The sequence below is a fragment of the Cloeon dipterum genome, chromosome 3 (assembly GCF_949628265.1).
Source record: "Cloeon dipterum chromosome 3, ieCloDipt1.1, whole genome shotgun sequence".
In the NCBI taxonomy this organism is placed as follows: Eukaryota; Metazoa; Arthropoda; class Insecta; order Ephemeroptera; family Baetidae; genus Cloeon; species Cloeon dipterum.
Window position 1 is genome coordinate 329,550 of NC_088788.1, and position 24,092 is coordinate 353,641.

The following is a 24,092-nucleotide window of genomic DNA, read 5'->3' on the forward strand; positions in this document are numbered from 1 at the left end:
GTTAAACATTTATGGTAAGCATTAAATATTTTAATAGTTTTCCCACTGTAACTTTGCTATAACAAAATTCAAATGAGAAATCAACACCAACATAATATGACAGAACACATGACAATGCATTAGGAATTTCGGGCGATAAAAAGTTAAAATTCAAAGTTTTATTCTATTTCTGCGGGGGGACGTGGAACTGCGAGTTCAGGAGTAGTGTCAATATTGCTTTTTCCAGGTCAATTCAAATGTAAAATTTTGCACACGACATAAAATAAGTTAGGGAGGCATAATATGTGAGAAATTTGACTTGTGGGCTTGTGGGTGGTTTAACTCGGGGCTTGAAAATGCCATGAGCACGTCTAACAAATTTGATATCACATCGTCCTCTTCTTCACAATATCATGAATCAGAAAACTGGGTCATTGCTGTTTTGACTCTGCAAAAATAAAACTGCTGATCAGAGAGAAGTTTTGGTTTGAATCAATGCGTCTTACTTGTCAAACAAAAGCGTATCTGAAGTGTTGATCAGCTGCTGCAGCAGTTTGTGAACGCCCATTTCCTTCAACCTAGCTTGCCTTTCCAATGCTCCGTTCTCCTCTTTCCACACCAGGTTTGACACGCAGAATATAGCGGCCACTTGTAATTTTACACTCGAATGCATCTAAAAATTAATTCAGACGTTAATTTAATTTCGCTGTTCGTTGAAATGGATTAAGTTACCATGTAACTGGCCAATTTCTTTAAAACGTCTTCATTGGTCATGATAAAATCTTTGGCACTGTCGCCGTCGGCAATATTCGCGAGGATGCAAAGAGCCTGCTCCTTGACCTCTGCACTGTGGTTCCCTTCCAGGATTAAAATTACCGCCTGTAATGCAAAAAAATAATTGTCTGCTCTGCTAGTTACCCTGACGAAGCGCACAGACCTGCATGATTTGAATGCCGTGCAGGTTCATGATTTGATCAATGTGAGGTTTTGTCGACAGCAGGTTTCTCAGCAGTCCGAGCGTTTTCATCAAAACATTAACCTCAGGGTCGGAAAGCAGCCTAAAAATTTGCTCCGTGCCGAGCGCTTTGAGAATCTGTGATTTAATCTTCTGCTCCGCCTGGAACGCCATGTTCTGCAAACAAAATAAATCGTTTTAAGAAATTAAAAGACGCCGGCTTTCAATTTTACGAACCATTAGTGCCCATATCCCGTTTAACCTGAGAGCTGCTTCCTTTCTTCTCGTCAGGCCGCACAGTAGGTCGATGGCTCCAAGCTCCAAAATTGGTTCTTTCGAAGGGGAAAACTCAAGCAAAAGGTTGCAAAGCGTAGAAGAGGCGACTGTAACTACGTCATCGTCCGATGCGTGTTTTAAAAGGTTCATCAAAGGTTTCCAAACCAGATGGTCCTGTAGAGGAAACACGAATCAATCAATACTAACCTGAGGAAGGTCAGTGATGCGCAAGGATAAAATAAAAATGTCACCGAGTCTCGCCAAATGTGCTCAAAATTAGTGAAATAGCATTAAAAACCGAATCTCAGGTTGAGGTACCCTGAAAAAGGTCGTTATGGTATGCGAGGTCAAACCCCTTGCCAAGACCTGTCCGATGGGGGTCGTGGTCGACAGTCAAACAAACGGCCAAATTTTAATAAAAATCAAACCTTTTTTTAAACATTCCGACTTTGTCGTGGAATCAGCCGAAAAAAATTCTTAAAAATTCAAAAAATGGTCTGATTTGAAAAAACCGGACACGGGCAGACGCACCTCACCAAGGGGCATCGATTGGAACTCTAATCAGCACCTTTCGGCCCAAAGGGCCCCAAAACCCAATATTTAAAATGTCGCAAATCGCGTTTTTTCAACTTAAAAAATTATTAACTTGGCTCCTATGGGTCGTAAATTAAAAAACCAAAGTTTATCAGACTCACCGTGATATTGTGCGTCTTTTAGACCAATTTTCCGCCGCCCACCATCCCCCAAAATCTGCGCTTTTAAATAAATCTTTTGAAAAAGCCTTAAAAACCGGTCTCGGAGCGGATCTCAGGTTGGGTTACCCTGAAAAAGGTCGATAGGGTACCGCAGGTCAAAGTCCCATCCAAGACCTGTCCGATGAGGGGTCGCGGTCGACGATCGGACCAACGGCCGAATTTTAATAAAAATAAAACCTGTTTTTAAACATTCCGACTTTGTCGTGGAATCAGCCGAAAAAAATTCGTACAAATTCGAAAAATGGTCCGATTTTGGAAAATCAAATATGGGCAGACGCGTCTCACCAAGGGGCATCGATTGGTACTTTAATCAGCACTGTCTGGCCCAAAGGGCTCCGCCTGGGCCCCTAAAACCAATATTTGAAATGTCGCGAATCGCGTTTTTCCGACTTTAAAAATTAATAACTTGGCTCCTATGGGTCGTAAAATAAAAAACCAAAGTTTATTAGACTTGCCGTGAAATTGTGCGTCTTTTAGATCTGATTGCCACTGCTGCCAAAGCCCCAAAAATTTTCGCTATATTTTTAATATTTGTTTTTATAAATTCACTTATGAGCGGAGTTCGGTTTCTTATTTGAAAATACGCCTTCCCGCGGCAAAATGCGCGGAAACTCTTACAAAATTTTAAGGCAACGCTTATTAGTGGAGAAAAGGTATTGAGGTTTAGGTGAAATTATCAAATTCCTACCTGAAAAGTGGTCCTGAGTTGTTGTACAGATCTTGACAGAGAGTGAAGGCATCTAATAGCAGCTAACCTGACGCCAGGACTCGAATCCTGAAGGCCGCACACTATGTGATCCATTAGGCCCTCAGTCTCGATGATTTTCTTCCTAATGTCTTCGTCGTTCGCGCCGAGAGATGCGAACGCCTGGTTTGAGGAATAAATAAATACACAATCCAATAGCATTAAAATTGGGACCTACCCGAAACGCTGCTTGTCGGAGTTGCGCTTGCAAAGGCGGAACTTCTTCCATTGCATATTTAAAATACATAGCAAGATTGGTAATCAGGTGGTTCAGGATGGACGCGTCCTTCTGCAGGATCATGTCCACCTCGGTCAGGTAGCCGAGCGTTTCCGCGGCGATGGCTTTGATGCCGTTGTCGTGGTTTTTGTCGCAGAGCCGCGTGAGGCAAGACAGGGTCTTGCCTTTGATTATGTCGTCCGAGGCGCTGAGCGCGCCCGCCCGGTGCAAATACGTCAGACACCGGGCGGCGGACAGTTGCATGCCTTTCGGCATGTCTTGCGCCATCAGACTGGTCAAAATATCCGGAAGAGGTCTCCCTCCGAAGCTGCAAATGTATCGAATTTGTGTTTAATCACTAATCGTGCGACTGAAAAAAATCCCAAACCTTGCCGAAGCAGCTGCCAAGGCAACGCCTCGATTTTGGAAGATGATTTTGGCCAGGCAAGAGAGGGCGGGCATTTGAACTTTGCGGTGAGGAGAGCAGAGAAGCGCAGTTAGACTGTAAACGGCTCCGTGGGCAGAGAGCAGGTCCTGACACTCAGGCGTCTAAACGAGTGAGCAACAACAATTTTAGATTGGGAATCGAGTCAATCGGATACTAGCCTTGCACTCGGCGGTTAAAATAGTGGCGATGGCCATTTGAGAGGTTATCGATGCCCTGAGGAGCGCGAGCAAGTGTTGTACAAAATCACTGTCCTGAGCGAGGGTGCCGGTGGGGGCGAGCCCGCTTTGTAAGAGAGTCCGCAAGCAGCAGAGGGACGCCTCCACCAGCCGAGCACTGCTTTCGTCGCCGTCTTCCAGGACTCCTGAGGGCCGTTTGCATTATTTACACATCAGGTTCGGTGCTGGAAGCTCCGGAGGCTCACCTTTGACAAGGAGAGGGATGATGTTCATGTCCACGAGCGCCTTGACGTGCTCGTCCGTGCCTTTGGCGATCGAGCCGAGGATTATGGTCGCCTCGATCCTGACGCTCACCGGCGACGAGTCGCAGGATATGATCTGGATGAGCCTGGAGATGACGCCGTGCTGCACGACGAACCCCTTTTGTCTGTTGCTGCCGATCACGGCGTTTTTCAAGCAACTGCAAGCAGAATTAGTGCGTCAGAAGAGGCGCCTACGCAAACGTACACTCAATCGCATATCATACATCAAGGCGTGGAGACACTTGGCTTCGTCTGTCGAGTAAATTTCTTCGATGTACGGCCTGCCATTGTTGGGGTCCTGCCGAAAAGAGGGTTGCTTAGTGTGAAGGGTCTGGCCCAGGGGCAGTGGGACGAGCTGGACGAGCACGTCGCCGCGATACGCGAGTATTTGGCCCATTCGGAGGCGGAATTAGGGTGTAATGAGGTCTTACCACGAACTGTTGCATGATCGTAGTCATCTAGGACGACTCACACCAGCGTCACTTGCGTAAATGCAGCGGATTTTCGCGAAATATCCGCGACGACGACGAAATCTGCGGCGGAGCCGAATTTCTCTCACAGCTGAATGCGTCCTCAGTCTCGCGGGCCAATCAGAGCGCCGCGATTCGAGGCGACCAATCAGCGGCCTTCGGAAACGGCGCGAGAGGCAAAAACTACGACTCACTTTAGCCGTGACTGTCACAAGCGATAAGAATAAATGAAAATCGCAATGAAAATCGTGTTGTGCCATCAACTGTTGATCCGAGATAGATACCGACATTATTATTGATAGTGCAAATTCCCGGGAAATCCTTGTCATCTATCTGTGAAATAATATTAAAATAAAATATATTTAAAAAATTAAAGTGAGGCTGCTTTTTAAACGGAGAACTTTAACCATTTTGATCTTTATTATAGCCAACAATTATTTCCACTTTAAATTAAAATCGCATTACTTTGCTGAGATGGTTAATTTCGAGAGTTCATTAATGAACTGATTTAAAACGTCAATATTTTTGTACAAAACCTAACATTTAATATTTTTTTAAACTATTAACAGCAGGATTTCAAAATTTGTGATGTTACTTTCCATGAGAAATAGCGACGACTCGACAGCAAATCAGTTAATTCGAAAATGTTTATCACCCTTGGGCCAATTATTATCATCTGCACATACTAATTTCTGTAATTCCCTTTTTTAAACGGAAATTAGACAGCCTATAATTAAAACCTAATGGCTATTGACGGAATGTGAAGGAAATTGAAATAAAATTCGAGTTCAGGTATAAATATAATGCATTTATATCCAGATATTATAATATAGTCAATACAATTTAGCAATAATTTGACACATGCATTAAATTTAACTTACAATCATATTATTCTTAAATGTACGTCACCCCCGATGAGTCGCATCGTTTTTGTTTTTCAACTCAAGGTACACGAAAGAAATAATCAAACGGGTAATTAAAGCTCTGTACACAATCTGTCACTTATAATCTGCAAATTATTTTCAAGCCTTAGTCCACAACGCAAATGCATACGATAACTTAAAACTGGTTAAACTGATTCATTGTCACTTTCAATATAATTATGCGCGCGCGTCTATTGCTTAATTAAATGAGACCACAAAAGCAGATCACATATGACGAACATCGAAATTTAAGGAACCTGTGATAAATAAGGCCTTCTTTGAGTCAAAGGGAAGTTTGTCCGTTGGATCGAGGAAACAATTAAAATTTGGGAAAATAATTCACGACGAGTAACCTGGGTCCAACGCCCACGCGCTTGAAAGAAGTTAATTAATCACAGGGAACAACGAGGAATGCTGAGGGACAAATGAAATGAAAAAAATGCAATTGAATGCCTGGCAAATTGAGGAATTGTTTCATGAGTTGAGTGGAGGTGGAGAAAGAATGAAATGGTCCTCCCGAATATCACGTCGGCTGAGTCATCACATTGGAACAATGCCTGCAATGCGCTCGTTTTGTACTGCACGAACAGCGAAACCAATCTAACTTTAAATACAAACAGCAACAATGCACGAGGATTTTTTTGTTATCTCGAATCGAGTCACCGAAATGGAGGGAGTTGATACTTTTCCAGGGTTCCGAACAACCCGGCGCACTGGGTTTAACAGGCTAAAACAGGGTTTAAGACGACTTTTATGTCACTGTCAGATAATTTTTTTATGCTACGTGAAATGAAAAACCCGAAAATCCGGGTTTTATGATCTGGTTTTAACCTGTTCGATACATAACTCGGAACCCTGCCTTTTTTCATACAACATTGTCTCTCGACACGTGGCATCAAATTTAGACAGGAAACAGAATAACCCTATAATCACAATTAACATTCCAAAAATTGTGTGAAATGGTCTATTTGGAGAATTGTTGTTGGCAACGCTAATGCTGCTACATCCAAGGTTTATTATCGCGTGTGCAAACGATCATGTGCTTTGATTGATTTATCCCAAAATAGAGAGTGCAGTCTCCGCAAAAAGAACATGACGGGATCACTTCAGCGCTCAAAAGTATTTACAGAAAAGCATCATGGCGCTTCGTCTGCGTGTTTTTATTTTCATTTCATTTTTTTCTTGCTCAATTACCTTTGGCAGAACTTGATTGTTTTTTCAAACGAATGCTCACTTAGGTAAAAAATTAAATATCATTCAGCGAGAGTCCACATGGATACGTCTATAACCCCACTCAAATTTTTGTGTTAAAAAGATTGTGATTCCGACGACACGTATAATTCGCTACATCAAACCCACTGATAGTACGAGCACGGCGGAACCATCACAATTTCCTCTCATGTTCTCCACCGCGACCTCTGCAGCTCCACTTGGCCCTCCAGCGTTTTCGCCAGGTATATGACAAACAGCTGCAATCAGAAATTATAATCATTCATTAATCACTCTGCACGGAGGTGACGAGGGGTGGTTTCAATTACTTGAGCCAGAGCAACGCCCAGCGCCACGCTGGCAATGGTGTACAGGTTTCTTTCTAGCCAAACTCTCACTTCTTCCACACAACCGGTCGTGTAGATTTTCTTTGCAGCTTCAGAGGCCTTCAAAAATTAAAATTACAAAATTTAATTAAAACACTAGAGATAGTATCAGTGTAGATGAGGTTGGAAATCGGTAAAGACGCTGATGGGAGTGTGAAATATCTATTGTTTTAAAAAAAATAGAGGGTTGGAATTTATTTAGTTTTTGATTGCCGATTTTAATTACTATTGATTAAACTTCAACTAAAAGTGGCAGGTAATTCTAAGATTTTGCTCAAAAGAAGTTTCAATCCAGCCTAGAAACCTCAAAAAAGCCGCCGAACGCTTTTCCTTCAATAAAAACCCAATGTTAAATAATTCCTCTGGTAAATCGCTTACCATTCTGCTGCAAATGAGCAGAAACCCCCGATTTTATCGTGTCTACTTGCAGCTAAAGAGATGATCTATCGATTTGTAATCTCAGAAACACATTAGAAGTTGATTTAATTGCGAATGTAAACACGCAAATCGGAAAAAGCCTCAATAATTTTTTGCCCAAACAATCCTCGACGCTGATTGGCTGCCCGCAACGCGCAGGTCAGCAGCTCCCGCGGTTGCCTAGCAACGGGACCAAATGTATTGTAAATTTCGCGGGAGCCGCTGACGTGCGTATTGCGTGCAGCCAATCAGCGTCGAGGATTGTTTGGGCGAAGAATTCTTGCTGCTTTCTCCGACTTTCGTGTTTTCAATCGCATTTATACCAGTTTTAAACTACTTTAAATGGGTTTCTGCTAAAATAAATCGATAGAACAACTCTTTAGCTGCAAGTAGAGACCACAAAATTGGTTTTCCGCTCATCCGCTGATTTACCAAAGGCATTCAACAATGGAGCTTGAAGGAGAATTATTTTTATGACTACTCTTTTCTCTTTTTAAGGTCCCTAATCCTGCCTAACGACCAATAAAATAAAACTAGCAGGGATTATTCTTCACATTTTTTTCAATGCAATTCTTTTTCCTCTCATTTTACTAAATTTAAAAATTAGAATCGGTTTAATATCTATAATAAGCAATAAATCAAAGCACCGGCAATAAAATATTTGTAATTTAAAACTGAGCTCTACTTACAGTAACTTTCTGGACTCCGTAACCGCACATTATGTTCACGAGACCACCCTGAAAAACAGATTATGTCATCATTCACACTATGATCTAAAAAGCAGTTAGAAAATAAGCATTTTCCACCGATTTTAACGTAAATAACTTTAACAAATCCCACACAACTGAAATTTTCAGTTCATCTGAATAATTTGCTGAATATAAATTATCTTCGCAATTTATGTTGATATAGGGACGTTTCCTTCAACTTTTGTTACCGGAGATTTTCGTATTAAAAAACACTAGATTTTTTGGTCGATTTATTAATACAAAAAACCCAGTCGAAGGAAACAAAGCCCTAATAGGTTCTAAAATATTGCAACTTCCCTTTCCTGGATAAGACCACAGCGAGAATATTTTTGAAAACAACACAACTATGTAAAAGATAAGAAAGCATAATGTGAACACAAGTGACATGACATTTTCCCGGTGACTCACCGTAATATCAGTCGCGTTGATGCAACACGAGAATGGCACACCGCAGCTCTCCACGCTCGGCGAGCTGCAGTTAAAGTACTCATTTTTGGACCAGTCCAAGTAGCCGCCGTGGCTCAAACCGCAGCAACGAAACTGAAATTAATTTTGAACAAATAAAAACCTGGCTTTCTTTACAAACGGTAAACACAGACCTCTTTCTGCCCAAAATCAATGAGGTTCTGGAGGTCAGGGTCTTCACGGTAACTAGTGATGATTTTGTCCGAGAACTGCTCGTCCAGCAGCCCTTGCATTTTGTGCGGAAAGACGAAGCCGGCAACGGCTATGAACATTTCCAGGAGGAAGAACACCAGCAGGAAGAAGGAGTACTGCAATAGACAATTAATTGTTTAGATTGGTCGATGAATTATTATTTTTTTTTTTTGTCTCACAAATCTAAGAAGGCAGGTGTTTTCTCTGAGGGCTCCTATGCACCCTGTGAAGCTCATGAGGAAGATGATAGCGCCCATGATAACCAACACGAGGGAAATGTTGAGGAACACGTCGTAGAAGCTGGACAGTTTCACTGATCCTATATTCTGCCACTTGTCCACAAATGCATAGAGGCCGATGGCGACCATCAAGCCGCCAAGCAACTGCAAAATTAACAATTAAAAATTATTAAAAAGATCAGAAAGAACTAAAAGCTCTCACGACAACCGCACATAATAATAATAATTGTTGGATGAGGCAATAAAAAGATTTTTTAATTTTGTAATTTACTACCATTAATTATGAAATCATCACTCGCCTTCAAGAACAAAGGTGAAACTCGAGAATCGAGAAAACACCACATCCGGCCTTGCGATTTTACATTACACGCCGACGATCCTTGACTCCTTGCACGATAGAGCGCAAGGCAAAAAACCTCGATGATTTCATGCATAAAGAATGCGAGAAGACCAATTAGTTCTCACCCAAAATAAGAAATTGAGGAGGAAGATCATGTATTTGTTGCAAGCGCTGACGTAGGTGAAGTTGTGCGGCATTCGCCGCCTTCTCGGTTGGTGCATTTCGGCCGAATCGGGCGCCGACGGAAGTGCCTGTAGCTGTCACTCGCTTCTATTGCAGTTTGCGCGGCCGAATCGCGAGCCCCCGCTTCAGAAGCGCGACTAAATGCACATGTCCACGTTGGGGGATGAGTCCGTGCTCGAAATCGACGCCTCGAATGGTGCGTCGGGCCAAAATCCTGTGAGAACGCTGTGATTTGACACGGTTTTCCTTTGAGATCGGATCACAACAAGACCGCCATCTTTAAACCTCCTATAAATTTCTGTCTAAATGGTCTAAATCGCTCTGCTCTCCGACAGTGCTGCCACCTGAACTAATGGCTTGCTTTGAATAAGTACGGCGCGAAAGAAGCGTGCATTGCGCCACAGGCCTATAATGAATTAAATGGCCTGTTTTTACCATTTTCGCGCGCGTAAAGGCAGCAAAAGGTTTTAGACTTTTAAGGCAAATAGAAATTCTTTCAAATTCAACAGACTAGTACACAAAATAACGTGAAAAGGTCGCCGAAAATCCGCTAAAATCTCTCTTTTAGGTCTATTATGTACGAAATTGTTTCAGAGTGATTAAAATTCTGGACCAAAAATAATATTGACAAAAGTTCAAATGACCTCTTTTTTTATAGAAGTATTTTTGCGCTTCAAAGTAAATTTGACAAGCTTGCAGTTTTCATGCCGCATGTGGTGCTCTTTTCAGACTTTATTTTCAATAACGGTAATTCTCGTTACGTGCAATTGAAGCAAGTAGAACAACCAACGATCGTAATAAAAATAGAAGGAAAAATTGCATCATTAAATATAAAGGCATTCCTGATAGGCGACAGTGGTGAAGAGGTTGCGACCGAGAGAGTCATCGCAGCTTTTCCTCACATTCACGTGCGACGAGCCGAATTTCACTTTACGCGTGAGAACCCGACGTAAATTTAAAATCAAATGTGCGAGCATCTCCTCGCTCGGAATAACTAACTATATATGAAATTTATTTGATTGTTTGCTCGGCTGTGCAAAAGAAACCTCAAGTGCAGCGCAAGCAGAGAAAGTATTCAGTGATTTTTAATCAAAACAGTTAGAAGTGGAGTGCGCACACCTGCCTGTATATAAATAGAATGTCAAACACTTTCCACCTTCATTTGCATTTGATTTCATTCAGCGGCGACACGTTTTTTCCCCTCGCCAGTGCGGATATGTCGCGCAAAATCGTAAAGTACGTAATATAATTTATTCGCCGTGGGAAGAATGCGCCGAGTGACGTGTGTGTTTTGTTCCGCAGGATTCTGGTCGTCATCTTTCAAACGCTGGCCTTCCTCTCGCTGGCCAAAGCTCAATTCCACATTGTCAAGCTGATCGTGCTTGCTGTTTTCGGACTCGGAGGACTTGTGCTCTATCAAGCTGTAGCATCAGGTGGGACTTATGATTTAATATTTAAATGCAATTTTTGTCAACCCTTTTGGCTTAGCAATTTTCACTCGGACCTTTTTTAATTTTATTCGATAAAAATTGTTAATTAAAATGTTTCGTAAAAATTTACCAATTAAAGACATTGCTTATTTTATATTTGGATTTTTAAACAATAGAAAATAATAAATTAAAATAAAAAATAGATTGTTGAGCATTATTTCATTTAGTAAATTTATTTAAAAAATTATGAAATTGATTTCAGGGAGCCCATTGAGCCACATTTCGACGGCAGTGGGGAAAAGGTCGATTTCCGAGTGGTCCCGGATCAGCAGACTGGGTTCGTCGCCGTCGCTGGCGCACGCACTGCAACTGGACGAGAAAGAATGCGCCCGGCTGTACATCTGCGAGATGGCCTGCTCGGCGATGCTGAGAAACGCCGACGACAAACTGCTGCCTTCCCATTTACGGTAACGATAGCCATCTCCGCGCGACTCCGCGAGTGACACTGTTTTTACTTTGCTTCTCTGCTCAATAATTTCGCCGTGTCGCAGGCGCGCGGAGAAAGCAACAATATTAATTAATCAGCTATTTGTCTCTGGCGCAGGGCTCAATCGGACGAAGATGAAATCGCTCTCGACGAGTTCAGAGCCGCGGCCAGCTTCGGAAAAATGCATAAAGATGTCAACATGTGCCTCCAGAGGTACAACAAGTGTCCCTTCAAAAGCGTCAGGCAGATGGAAAGGATCATTGGCCAGTATAGAAACTTGTGAGATGCGCATCAAAAAGTCTGAATCGTCATTTATTTGTAGTTTTTAAATAAAAAATAATTTAATTTAAAAATAAAATATTGGAGCGTGTTTTTTCCATTAGAACACTAAAAAAATGAAGTGATTTTGCAATTAATGAAATTTAATCATTAACCGGACAAATAATAAACAACATTTTGCATTTTTTTCTAGCTTTGACAAGTTTAGTGGTGCATTAGAATTTAATTTAGCAACCAAATTTCACTATAGCGCCCAAACTTTGGACTCGATTTGTCTTAGAAAATTAATCGGCGCAAGTTGAAAAAATGTAAAGTAAAGAGGAAATGATTTTTCATAATTTTTATATCACCTAAAGCCGGTTTTAAGGAAATAAATGAAAATCCAGTAGTGATATTTCAATAAAACCACTTGCTACAACGTTTTTGTGAAGAGAAAAAGAGGATGCTGGGCAACGCCGCGACACTGCAAAAGGTCTTTGCCGAATTGGCAAAGGTATGGCGAGGTATGAGCAGCGAGGAGCGCTGCAGGTACAGCACCCCCTGACCGCACGCACCTTTGCTTTGTCGACGCGATATCAATAAATTAATTTTTTGATAAGCCACGCAGTATCTGTTTCTTACAACGCATATAACCACAAAGAAAGCCGATATGAAATTTGTAACCGAATACATACAGATAAACAAAGGGATTCATGTTTCGTCTTCTGGGATTAGCAGCGAGGGAATTATATTTTCGTGTTGCGGTGGCAATTATTATGAATTTTGTTTGACGCAAACCTTACGCCACGCCACGCCACGCCACGCGCCACGCGCCACGCAGCATAATGCGGATTTGCAAGAACGAAAGCATGAGTGTCTCCGGTGGTTTTGTGACGCCCACGAATAAGAGGGAAAGAAAGGTGTTCAATTCTTCACCGCGCGGCCAGCCCCCTCTAACTTAATTAGGGGTGCGCTGCAAAGTCGCGCTAACAAGATTATGAGAAAACGCGCGCATTTGCCGGGCTTCGGCGCTCGATCGCCGTTTCGCAGCAGTTCGCCCGGACACCCTTCACGCCATGGACTCTTTCCGCATTTTTCACCCCTGCTTCATTGCAATTGGTACGTACACCACTTTTACAATTTATTTCCTTAGTATAGAATCGAGTTGGAACTGATGAAAAAGATAAAAAAAATAGTTAAATTTGCTGTATTTTGTTGGTTTAGATTTATTTCTAGGTTTACAGACCACTAAAATGGCATTTTAAAAATTTCAGATAGGAAAATTAACGCATATTAAAGAACAAAATCAGCCATTTAAGATTTGCAAACCCCTGATAAATATTCGTTATGCAACCTGCCCTGCACGATTCGATCCATGCTGTCTTTTTATGCTCTACTTGTTTTGCTGTGCACATAACATCTAATAATTCTAGTAATTTACACTCTTTTATCTTGTTGCCCGCATTGCATTGTATGAAAAAAGGTTTTGCTGCAAAAGAAATGGGTCGATCGTCATTAATCTAATTGTGCTGCGTTAATCTGTCGCGATGGTGCGCTATGTAAGATCGCGTTGCACAACGCACAACGTGAGCAAAAAATGTGGTGCATCATTATTTTATTGTCTGACATTGTTAACCTGCTCTGGTTTAAATTTTCCGTGTAAAAATCCACGAAGAAAATTGGTTACTGTTATTTAAAGAGGTTTAAAAAAATAGCTGCAAAACTAGCACTGTCTCCTTACTTGAAATCTTAATTTATTTCCCAACAAAGAGTTTCCCTAAATAGTTTCACACGCTGTTGGACAGATCTCGATCAGAGGAATCGAAATCTGCCAAGAAAAAGTGGTCAAGCGCTGCAAATTTTGGAGAAAATTAGAAAATGTAGAATTTATACTGTAGCAAGGTCCTTTTTTTAAAAAATAATGCGAATAAAAATGTGCGTGCAGGTGTGACATGTCTGGTAGGCGTATCGTCAGGATTCACATACTCGCCGCCGCGGGTTGACGAGATCTGCGGCACTCACAACGGGCGCAAGCTGTACCTGGACCTGGGCGACCGGGGCACCCTGAGAGCGTCGTTCGTGGACGACGCCCTTCTGCAGCAGGAGCAGCGCACGTCGCACGCCACGTGCAGCCTCGAAATCGTCACTTGCCCCGCGTGCGTCATCACGGCCACCTTCAAGTACCTCAACCTCTCGTCCTGCAGCACAGACTCCTCTTGCAGGTCATTTTTTAGTTGTTTTTTTATCATTTAAAGTGGAAAGGCTTAATTGGGGGAAAAATGAAAGGATATTATTTTTTTCACGAATAATTCGCAAAAATTCAAAAAATGGCCCGATTTTAGAAACCCGCACACGGGCGGGCACGCCTTACCCAGGGGCGTCGATTAGTGCCAAGGACGGCGCCGTCCGGCCCATAGGGCCACGATAACCCCAGTTGGCAAGTGTCACAAATCGCGTTTTATCGACTTTAAAAATGTATAGCTCAACTCCTATGGGTCGTAGATTAAAAATCCAAACTTTATCAGACTACCCGTAAAATTCTGCGTGTTTTAAAGATTTGTTTTTATTTTCTTTAAATTCACCTATTTGCCAGATTCGGATTCCGACTTGAAAATATGCTTCTCCGTGATAAAACGCGTCGATTGCTCGGGTTTTGCGTCAGAATTCGCAACTTTGCCATATTTTTACACTGGAAGATAGGGAAGGGGCTCGCTTGAGGGGTCCAATTGAAAAAATATGTGTGCGTCGGATTTCTCTCGTCAAATTTTAATGTTTTACGGATATTTTTACATGTTTAAATAGTCTGAAAAGCTCCTAAAAGGATATTTTTCTTTTTGAAAATATATTGCGCTTTCAAACCGAACAAAATAATTTAATAAATATTTTACCCTCAGAAACATCCAAATGAAAAGTTATTATTGAATTAAATTTGCTATCGTAGCCTATTAAATTTTAAAAAATTAATTAAAATATTTAAAAATGCTCAAAGTTAAATTTGAAACGAAATTTGTTTCAGATGCGACTACGTTTGGATTTTTGAGCCGCCGTTCGAGTCGTCAGGCAGCCCGTTTTGCGGCAACAACGGCGGCGGGCAGTCATACAGGTCGCTCACCAGGACTTTGCACGTTTCCTACCTCTTCAGCACGAAGCGTAGGGATGCTTTCGAGATCGAGTACCGCGCAGAAAGTGAGTAAAAATTTTTATTTTTTGTCTATTTCGATCGGTCTTAATTTATTTTAATTTTTAAGGAAACAAGCAGGTTTTGGGCCTGACACCGTCCACAGCGATTACGAAGTCAGGCTTCGATGGCAATGCGACGCGCGGTGGTGAGCTCGTTTCGCCTTTCTTCCCTGCCAATTATCCGCGCGACATCGGCATCGAGTACGTGATCACCACCATGGACCAGAAGTCCAACGTCCAGGTCATTTTCACCGACTTCCAGCTTTCTTCCTCCAGCATAATCGAGGTTCCGTGGCAGAAGATTGAAATTTTCCTTCTAATTTAAAGTGTTAAAAATATACAGATGTACGATTGGAACGGGCAAAGACTGCAAGTGTCGTCCGGCGCGTCTTTCCGGCCGCCGATCGTCATTTCGTCAGGTCCATCCCTCATTATCAGGTTCTACGCTAACGGAGGATTTGGACTGGGCTTTAAGGCCGTTTACACCTTTCTAACAAATGGTGAGCAACTGCTACGAGACAAAAATATTTTTTTACGACAGTATTGGATTTTAATTATAATTTTTTTTAAATTAATTTGTGGTTTTTCTCGAGACTGGAATTTCCATCAAGCTGAAGAAAGGAGGTTAAACGTAAAATTCACTCTATTATTTGATCTTTATAGGTTGGAAAATATATGAAACGACATCAAAATGACAGTCAAATTTAGTGACATTTAATTAATTAGGTTTGAAGTTTGATTTTAAACCCTGAAAAAATCATAACTATTCAAAAGGGACTCCAAATCTGACCAAAAATTGCATAAAAATAGTGTAATTCAAATTAAAGTTTAATTTTGCGGCGAAAAAACACGTTTATCTAAATTTAAATTCAAAATATCACAATAATGTGGAAAGATCGTGCTACAAATTTTGTTTCTTTTGTTTCTGGTTAAATTAGCCACATTTTGGCTGTCTCAAAAATATTTTTTTGCTCCCTTAGATATGCAGGAATTTCTTAAAATCTCAGGTCGAATTTTAGTGACCCTTGGCTTTCGACCTAGGAACTAGGAAGTTTTTAAACGTGGCAAGTTGTTGGGCGTTTAATTTAGATCATTATGGACACCCGATTTATCAATTTATCTTCACTCTAACTATATTTTTGGATTTTGGATGATTTGCAGAAGAAGCGAACAAAAACCAACTGAAGCAACCTGACACGGACTGCGGGGGTTTCGTGGAAAATCCGGGAGGAGCAATTACCATGATGCACATGACGGAGGAAGGAAGCCTGAAGAACTTTGACTGCATCTGGGTTGTGAAGCCACCGCGAAATTACTTCAACCTCAAGTCGCACCTCTACGTCAAAATCACCCAGTTTTCAGATTTCGGTAAATTTAATTAAAATTAATACAAAATAAATAAATTATGCTTATTTTTGTAGGTGGAAATACGGAACTGATTGTGCGGCAAGGCATGACTTCCGAGGGTGTGGTGGTGGAGAGCCACCGCAGTCCTGTCTCCGAGATCCAGCCCAATTCGCGACTTTCCAAAGAAATGATCATCCCGGTGGACGTCGGTTTCTACATTTCGCTCAGAGGCGTCTTTTCCTCGCGCTCCAAACTAACCATCGTCTACGCAGCCTTCAGCTACATGGGTATAAACAAAAAATAATTTAAGGACGGTCTTTAAATTAATTTAATATTAAAAAAAATAATAATAACCTATTTAGACTGCTTTGCGGGAACGGATTTTCTGTGCAAGAACCACCGGTGCATCTCGACGCGGCTGACCTGCGATGGGTTCGACCACTGCGGAGACAACTCTGACGAGCCGACCGCAACCTGCATGCAGGGTACTTCCTATTTTTCACCTTTTCGATGTATTTTATTTTAATCCTAAAATGATTGCAGAGTTCTGGACGGAACACATTCAATACGACAAACGACGCTACACAGTCACGCCAAACTACTACTTTCCCAAGATGGAGCGCTACCCTGACCTCAGGACGGCCACCCTGGTCTTCTTGATCAGCAGTTTGGGTGCGGCTCTTGCGTATTTTTATTTGTTAAATGTTATTATTTTCAATGTTGAACAGGCCTAGTGATGCTGGTCGTTGCCCTGATCGTGTTGCTCTACAGAATGGGCGCCAGGGCCAGGCAGCAAAGGGACCTGCAAAATAGACTCCGCACCATCAGCGAACTTTTGGGTTTGTTTCACAATTTACCTCGAAATCGCAGTGTTCTAATAAATGTAATTGGCTTTTTCTTAAAGCAGACAGTGCTAGCATTGAACCCGAGTTGGCCCCTGACGAGCCGCCGACCTACGAGGCGCCACCTGGCTACGACGAGATCATCAAGGTGGTCAGCAGGCGCAGTCTCGAGCTGGCCGGACCCAGCGGCGTGCCGAGCAGCGCCGAAGGACGCGGCAGGACCAGGAACAAGAGCAAATCCAGGGGCAGGAGGCGCGCCAAGTCCACGCCAGGCATCCCCTCCACGTAACTAAAATTAAATTTGATTGATTTTTGTAATTTTTAAAATATGGATTCGATTTGGTGTCTCAGGAGGGAACACAACGTGACCCTGAGAGTGGCTCTGCCGCGCTCGAGGTCGCCTCCTTCTCGCAGGGCCTCTACCGCCTGGTCCGAATCCCAGGGAGGCTCGGCGCCGATAATTTTGCACGCAGTCAGGTTGGTTCAATTAAATACCCAGCTTTGTGTACAATCACTCTCACAGTCTTTTCCAGCAATCCAGGAACAACCCCCATCCCTGATTCTCCGCCTCCGCCATATATGACAGAGCCTTCGTTGGCAGGTAAAATCTCATAAAAACATTTCGGGGCCAGATTTTCAGGTCGGTGACTGGCAAGGGTAAAAATTGTCGCCAATTGTGCTCGAAATAACTGAGAAAACTGGCCTGGGAGCGAATCTCAGGTCGGGGTACCCTGAAAAAGGTTTTTAGGGTATGCCAGGTTCAAGCCCCGTCCAAGACGTGTCCGATGAGAGGTCGTGGTCGAAGATCGGACCAACGGCCGAATTTTAACAAAAATAAAACCATTTTCGCCCTTGACCTTAAGCGCGTTGCGAAGCCAAAAAACTGAAAAAAATAATTTTAATTTTTTATGGTCGCACAAAATCTGATAATCGGGTTACAGGCCGGCGGCGGTCATACGCGTGCGACGGAGTTGGTGAGACCCTTAAAGTTTTCTCCGTTAAGAAAACAATCGCGAATTTCCGATGGAGAATGTGCAAAAATCACGTTTTTAAAAGCTAAAAAATTATCTTCTCCAAGGATTTTGATCGGATCAGCTCGTGTTTGGTCTTAAAATGATTCCAGATAAATTGTGCGTCGATTTGTGAGCAACCTTTCGAATTTTAGCGCCAAGACGGAGATTTGGCCGGTGGAAGAGGCAATGAAAATTTCTTCTTTTTGAAGATGAGGCCGAAAATAATTCGCGAAAATTCGGGAAATGGTCAGATTTAAAAAAATTTAATATGGACAGACGCGCCTTACCAAGGGGCGTCGATTGGTACCAAAATCAGTGCCGTCTGGCCCATAGGGCCCCGCCTGGGCCCCAAAAACAAAAGTTTGAAATGTCACTAATCACGCTTTTTTACTTTAAAAATTAATAACTAGGCTTCTATGGGTCGTAGAGCAGAAAACCAAAGCTTTTTAGACTTGCCGTAAAATTGTGCGTCTTTAGAGGTCTTTTTTTAGCCGCCCGCCCCCGTCACCGCCTTTGTCCTAATTTTTAGATTTCAATAATTAAAGGTTGTAAGGATTTTTCTCAAATTTTCCCTGTAAATCTTTATTAGAAATTGTTGGTTATGAATTTAAAAATAAAAAAATGTTCCACCAGGAAACTTCTCTCAAGACTCGCTGTTCGCGCGTTCAGCCCTTCAGGAGGTTGACACGCTGTCCACCCTGAGTACCCTGAGCAGTCAGGACGCCGCGGAGGCGACGTCGCCGACGAGGAGCGTCGTCGAATCAGCGCTGCAACTGGCGGCGCCGACGCCGTGCAGCGTCATCTGCAAGCTGGCGTCGGTGGAGGCGTTCGAAGACCTGGAAGCGTCGCGCGAGTCGGTGCTGAGCGGCGTCGGCGCGTCGTCGTCGCCGGCGGCGGCGTCGGCCAATTTCGCGCACTTCGAGTGCGTGGACGAGTACCCGGCGTGCGGCTCGGCCACCGCCAGCAAGAGCACCAGCATCGACGGCGACCTGTCGGTCGGCACCGCCGCCGAGGACCTGCTCTTCTCGGCGCCCGTCTCCGCCCTCCACTCCAGGACGCCCAGCTCCGACTGCCTCGACGAAATGCAGGTGGATTTTAACTAAACTCTTTCTGACAATATCAATTTTAAAGTGGAATCATTTTTTTTTTAAATAGAAAATCACTGTCATTCCACTTTAAAATGTTGGTAAAGAAAATTTGGCTTATCTCATTGTCAGCAGCGAACCTTGCGAAAACAGAAAACAGTTCCATTTAAATGACAGGCATTTTCTGCTTATAAACAGAAAGAGAAAAAAGTGTTGACAGTTGACAGGCGTCGTGCAGCCATCCGTATTTTTCCAACCCAATTGTTTTTGTCCTTCGTTCAAAATCAGATACCACGTCTGACATTATCGATTGCTTATTTTTTTTTTACTTTTAAAAAATAGTTTTTGTCACTTCACTCTATTTTGACACTTCAATTCAAATGGAATTTTGGTTGCAGTTGCTGCCGAAGCCGCCGACCAAGCACGACAACCTGAACCTGAGCCATCAGGTCAAACTGCTGAAGACGCAGATCCAGGAGCAGCGCGCCAAAATGAGCGGGGAGGACGAGTCGGAGGGCAGCGGCAGGCCGGGGCCCAGCTCCGGCTCGGCGTGGGTCTTCGGGCCGGCCCTGATCGACGTGGAGACGGAGAACATGCTCAACAGGTTCATCGAGGTGGTGCAGCGGCGCGAGAGCAGCTGCAGCAGCTCCTCCGACGACTCGCAGACAAAACATTTCTTCTAAAGCAAATTAACTGCAGAAATCTTTGCTTAAAGTACAGCTTTACAGCGCCAAAATTGAAGAGCATTCAGTTCAAGCCAAAATTGAGGAAAGTTAGCAAATGGCGAGGAGTGTCTCCTTACTTGAAATCCTATTTAATTTAAAAAAAAAGAGTTTTCCTAAAAGGTTTCACACGGTGTTGCACAGATCTCGACGAGAGGAATCGAAATCTGCCAGCGAAAATGTGGTCGAGCGATTGAAATTTTGGAGAAAATTTGAACTTTACCTGGAGCAAGGTCCTTTTTTATTATTTCAAAATATCTCATCGACCAACTGCAACAGCATCCCAATTGATTTTTTCGCTTTATTTCGATCCCTCTCGTCACAATGGAATTATGTGCGAAATTGTGAAATGAATCGTGATTTTCCAATTAATGCTCGCCGCTTGATTAGCATAAGCTGATTTACTCAAATATTTTAAACGGCAACCTTTCAAAAATGTCTGCAAAGCTTTACTTTAACTACTCTGGAAAATCCGCAACTACGCGAGATTTAAATAAGTTGTTTTTGCTGGAGAAACTGCAATACTTAAAATATTGCTTGGCAAAAGCCAGCAGTGTTAGGAAAATAAGTTAAATATAATTAATTCTTCAGTTATTTGGAGACTGTTAAACGAATGAATCAAATCCGACCACTTCGAACATATCAAAAAATAATAATTTAAAACCGTGTCAAAGGAATAAAATGCCGTCGATGTAATTTCTGTTTTAATTGCTTGTTTCTTATAAAATTTTAATAGGGAATGATTGAGAGCTGTGATGATACGATCTAATATTTTTGTAAAATACTCCTCGTAGGTACATAAATAAAGTAAAAATGCTAGCAAAAGTATAATTAACCATTTTTATTTTGATTATAATAATTCATCGTCCGAAACATGTCAATGCGTTTAAGAAAACAGTTTATTTTCTTTTTCTTCCAGCAGCACTCGCATGGCGCTCGCAAAGAAACCAACCAACATGCACACGACAGGACTCAAAATGCAGAAATATTTTGAGCAATTCACGGTGACACATGCGTCAAGTCGAATCGGGTCTCTCACAGAGGTGTCAACAATTTTGTTTTTAATCAGCGCAAACAAAAGGAAAGAATAAGAGCCCTTACAATTGCGGTTCGCTTCTCCGGCACATTTTACGCATAAAAACCGTTATTTTGAGTTAATTAATTTCCTCGCTGCTTTCGCGCGCGCGAGCATCCACTAGGCAATAATTTAAACTAACCTGTACACAAATTTCTACACAAAGAAACGGATAATAATTATATGTACTATTAACATTATGATTCTTTCTTCATTTCTGCGCGCTAAGTCCGATGGCAATAAATATATATATTTTTACTTTGCTTACAAACTACAACATTTTTGCATTATCTCTTACTTATTATTAAATTTTACAATGTTTCATGAGACAGTGGCAAAAAAAACTTAAACTATAATTTTAAGACAGTTTTTGACGAAAATTCTGAGCCCACCAATCGATTCCTGAGGGTCGAATTAGTTAAGGGGGATGTTTTTTCCGTTAAAAAAATTGCAGCGAGACGTGCGAACTTATTTCCCGCCAAAACAAATGAATGCGAGAAGTGCGCATGCGTCAGAGCTGGTTTCAGCACTGCCTGTGCCAATGACTTCTTTGTCTCAGATCCAGCCAGCTCTCACGCATGCGCACTTCTCGCATTCATATTGTTTTGGCGGGAAAAAAGGTTCGCCCGTCGGGCTGCTCTTTTTTAACGGCAAAAACATCCACTTTAACTAATTCGAGCCTCAGGAATCGATTGGCGTGCTCAGAAACTTCGTCAAGTACAGTCTTTAATGTATAAATCTCGAAATGGCTCGACTCTGCACGCAGTTCTGTACAGCCAGCTGTGTCGCGCACGTTAGGCGCGCAGAAAACCAAACTGTACGTTTTATGTAAATGAAAATTCCGCGCATCATGGAGCCACTTCGCAAATCCTTAGTTACTCAGAACAATTCCCTGGGTGTGTATTTCTTTCAATTTTCCGCTCGCAAATAAAGGTGTTACATTTGTCAACAAGAAAACAAAAAATATTCAAACTGACGAAACAACAATCCGATGCTAAAAAGTCTGGATATGCACATGTGTGTGTGTGTGTGTGTGTGTTAAATATATATTTATATACGATTTAAATTTACACATTTCTGGAAAAACTCCCTCTACTGTCAGTCGCGTCAGCAAAATAATTATCATTTTAAGTATACAATAACATGTACATATGTGTGGGTGTGTTTGTGTGTGTGTGATTAGGTACACCTCTCTGCATTCCACCTCAACCTGCAACCAATCTTTGACTCATCTAATAATCAACGGGGTCCGGGTCGCGATCTGTGTTTGTTCCCGCCAATCAGAATTCAATATGGTGTCGAAATAAAATGGAGGGCAATCAGAAGCGTCGAAAAAGGGGGCGTGCCGACCTAATAATTTCATTCCCGCGAATATTGCTACATTTCCTTTAGCCTGATGTGCCATCTAACGGTCGTTACCTCAATTTACCGGGCTAATCAGCTCTTAGTAAAGAAAAAACAACAAAATTATTCAATTTTCAAGCCAATTTTGTAATTTTCCCGCCGTACGCGTGAATATCCGGACCCCGATGCTAATAAAATCTAATTTAAAAGCAACACACTCTCGAGTAGAAATAAAACTAAGTCTGCGCAGTGCAATTTTGACTAGCAATTTCCATTCGACCGTAAAAACTCAATATTCGGAATGCGAGTATACCATTTTATTAATTAGTGTGTTTATTCATTTATTTATTTATATCAAGTGATGAGCAAGTTTGATAACCGTTTTTCTCCCTCACGTGTCTGTAGGTTGGTTGGTTGGCTGGTTGGCAACTCAGTTTTGCGCAGTCTGCCTCCGTAAGTATTTTTAATTACATTGTATATAAATTAGTTAGCTGATAAAGAGTGCAGGTTGCTATGCAAGGTATTCAGGTGGTGACGCACGCGCACGCGCACACGCTTTCAACCGGCCCTTCAACTTGGAATAGGCGGTCAATCTGCCAGTTTCCAGGGTCGCCCACACTGATTTTGTCCGAATGGAATTAATGTATATCATCGATCGTTAATCCGAACTAGATAAAAACCAATTTTTAGTTATGCTTTTCAGACCAGAATTGTCATCCAATAACAAATTCTTGTAAACCAGGGAAATTTACAGCCTCTGTTGTGACCTGGAGTTTTATTTTATATACAGAAACGATCTCGGAGGGCCGAATTAGTTCGAAAAGACGTGCCAAAGTAAAACAAAACGTTACTTTGGCGGTTTGTGGTTTGAATCTGAATCAATCAGGCACAAGATCGAGACAGCAGCGCCACAGCGACAACCAGCGGAGGTAGCTGGTCGAGTTACTGCGCTTCAAACCAATTTTTGACTGAGAGTGATTCCTAATTTATTCTCAACCCTCAAAAACCGAATAAACAAAAATTTAATGCCAGGAATAATTTAACCTTTTAAGAAAAAATTACAAGCATTTATATTCACCAGAGACCAAAAGTAAAAATGGTCAAAAATGTATAAATCACAGCTGTACATTGTAAAACAAAATAAATAAAAATTTTCATCCAATTAAGCTCAATAAAATATAAAAACCGTTTCAACAAAGTCTAAAATTGTGTTTAAATCCGAAAAAATAAATTCCATTTGAACAAACAAAGTGCGCGTTGGCCAGGTTCGCGAAATTCCCTTTCGGAAGCGGAAACTGGGCCGACTGCAGAGCGTGTTTGTTTTGTTTTCATTCATTTTCAGCATAATAGTTCAGTCATGTCCTCGACTGTGGCAACAACAATCAAATTTTGTCTCAGAGCTGCGACGCAAAATACTTGAATTTATTTCAAATTGTTTGCTACACACTCTCATTGTCAGTTCTTAGTAAAATATGGAGAGTGAGATATTTGCCTGCGGGAGGAATGCGAACAAAATCATTACAATCCTCTAGCAAGCGTTTAGCAATTTTTGCGTCGCTGGCCAAAAACCATCTTACTTTACGGTGGAGAAGTTCTGCTGGTTCTGCTGGTTCGAAGAGACCCAATTGGAAAACACGTCCCTGAAATCACGAGACACACAAATTAATGAGAGCCGTCAATTTTCAGGGAAACAATAAATAGTAATTATGATACTTTCGTTATATTTTGCGCTTAACCTCTCAATTTGTGGGAAAGGATCCTATCCTGCGCCGCCAATAAATTGTCCCGTTCGGTCTTGAGTTAAATTTCATCAGTTGTATTAGCCGTTAGTGTCCGAAGCCGGTAACAGATGGCGCCACTGCGTACACTTTCGTAAAAATTTA

The 24,092-nt window shown here is 42.0% G+C and overlaps 5 protein-coding genes across 10 annotated transcripts in view; 2 read left to right on the top strand and 3 right to left on the bottom strand.

Moving 5' to 3' along the window:
- Positions 1-8: 8 nt before the first annotated feature.
- LOC135938793 (armadillo repeat-containing protein 8-like) lies at positions 9-4,444 on the bottom strand. Of its 2 annotated transcripts, XM_065482724.1 has the most exons (12): positions 4,285-4,444; positions 4,078-4,151; positions 3,797-4,011; positions 3,534-3,736; positions 3,316-3,476; positions 2,889-3,255; positions 2,654-2,833; positions 1,172-1,384; positions 917-1,111; positions 712-858; positions 486-652; positions 9-427 (listed from the first exon to the last, which is right to left on the bottom strand). In XM_065482724.1, the coding sequence occupies exons 1-12, from the start codon at positions 4,309-4,311 to the stop codon at positions 391-393; spliced, it is 1,986 nt and encodes a 661-aa protein (XP_065338796.1). In that variant the 5' UTR covers positions 4,312-4,444; the 3' UTR covers positions 9-390. The 2 variants fall into 2 exon arrangements, with proteins under 2 accessions (XP_065338796.1, XP_065338795.1); XM_065482723.1 differs by lacking the exon at positions 4,285-4,444 and having other exon boundaries at positions 4,078-4,278.
- Positions 4,445-5,110: 666 nt separating this feature from the next.
- LOC135939645 (tetraspanin-33-like) lies at positions 5,111-9,732 on the bottom strand. Its single transcript, XM_065484133.1, has 7 exons — positions 9,369-9,732; positions 8,844-9,047; positions 8,607-8,780; positions 8,416-8,547; positions 7,948-7,995; positions 6,785-6,901; positions 5,111-6,715 (listed from the first exon to the last, which is right to left on the bottom strand). Exons 1-7 carry the CDS (start codon positions 9,462-9,464, stop codon positions 6,644-6,646), a joined length of 843 nt encoding a protein of 280 aa, XP_065340205.1. The 5' UTR covers positions 9,465-9,732; the 3' UTR covers positions 5,111-6,643.
- An 850-nt stretch (positions 9,733-10,582) lies between these two features.
- Positions 10,583-11,641, top strand: LOC135939646 (uncharacterized). The gene is made up of 4 exons (XM_065484134.1): positions 10,583-10,662; positions 10,729-10,859; positions 11,119-11,323; positions 11,461-11,641. Exons 1-4 carry the CDS (start codon positions 10,643-10,645, stop codon positions 11,624-11,626), a joined length of 522 nt encoding a protein of 173 aa, XP_065340206.1. The 5' UTR covers positions 10,583-10,642; the 3' UTR covers positions 11,627-11,641.
- A 974-nt stretch (positions 11,642-12,615) lies between these two features.
- LOC135940691 (uncharacterized) lies at positions 12,616-20,620 on the top strand. 2 transcript variants are annotated; one of them, XM_065485686.1, is made up of 15 exons: positions 12,616-12,720; positions 13,547-13,823; positions 14,618-14,787; positions 14,850-15,067; positions 15,125-15,281; positions 15,943-16,149; positions 16,203-16,415; positions 16,491-16,613; positions 16,672-16,800; positions 16,857-16,967; positions 17,033-17,255; positions 17,322-17,447; positions 17,504-17,571; positions 18,617-19,071; positions 19,467-20,620. In XM_065485686.1, the coding sequence occupies exons 1-15, from the start codon at positions 12,678-12,680 to the stop codon at positions 19,749-19,751; spliced, it is 2,805 nt and encodes a 934-aa protein (XP_065341758.1). In that variant the 5' UTR covers positions 12,616-12,677; the 3' UTR covers positions 19,752-20,620. The 2 variants fall into 2 exon arrangements, with proteins under 2 accessions (XP_065341758.1, XP_065341759.1); XM_065485687.1 differs by having other exon boundaries at positions 17,036-17,255.
- LOC135940693 (TOX high mobility group box family member 4-A-like) overlaps positions 20,617-24,092 on the bottom strand; it is a 110,693-nt gene continuing 107,217 nt past the window's right edge. For all 4 annotated transcript variants that reach the window (XM_065485692.1, XM_065485690.1, XM_065485691.1 and 1 more), the window contains one exon: positions 20,617-23,849. In XM_065485692.1, coding sequence (XP_065341764.1) covers positions 23,783-23,849 — 67 coding nt within the window. In that variant the 3' untranslated portion in view covers positions 20,617-23,782. The remainder of the gene's footprint in view (positions 23,850-24,092) is intronic.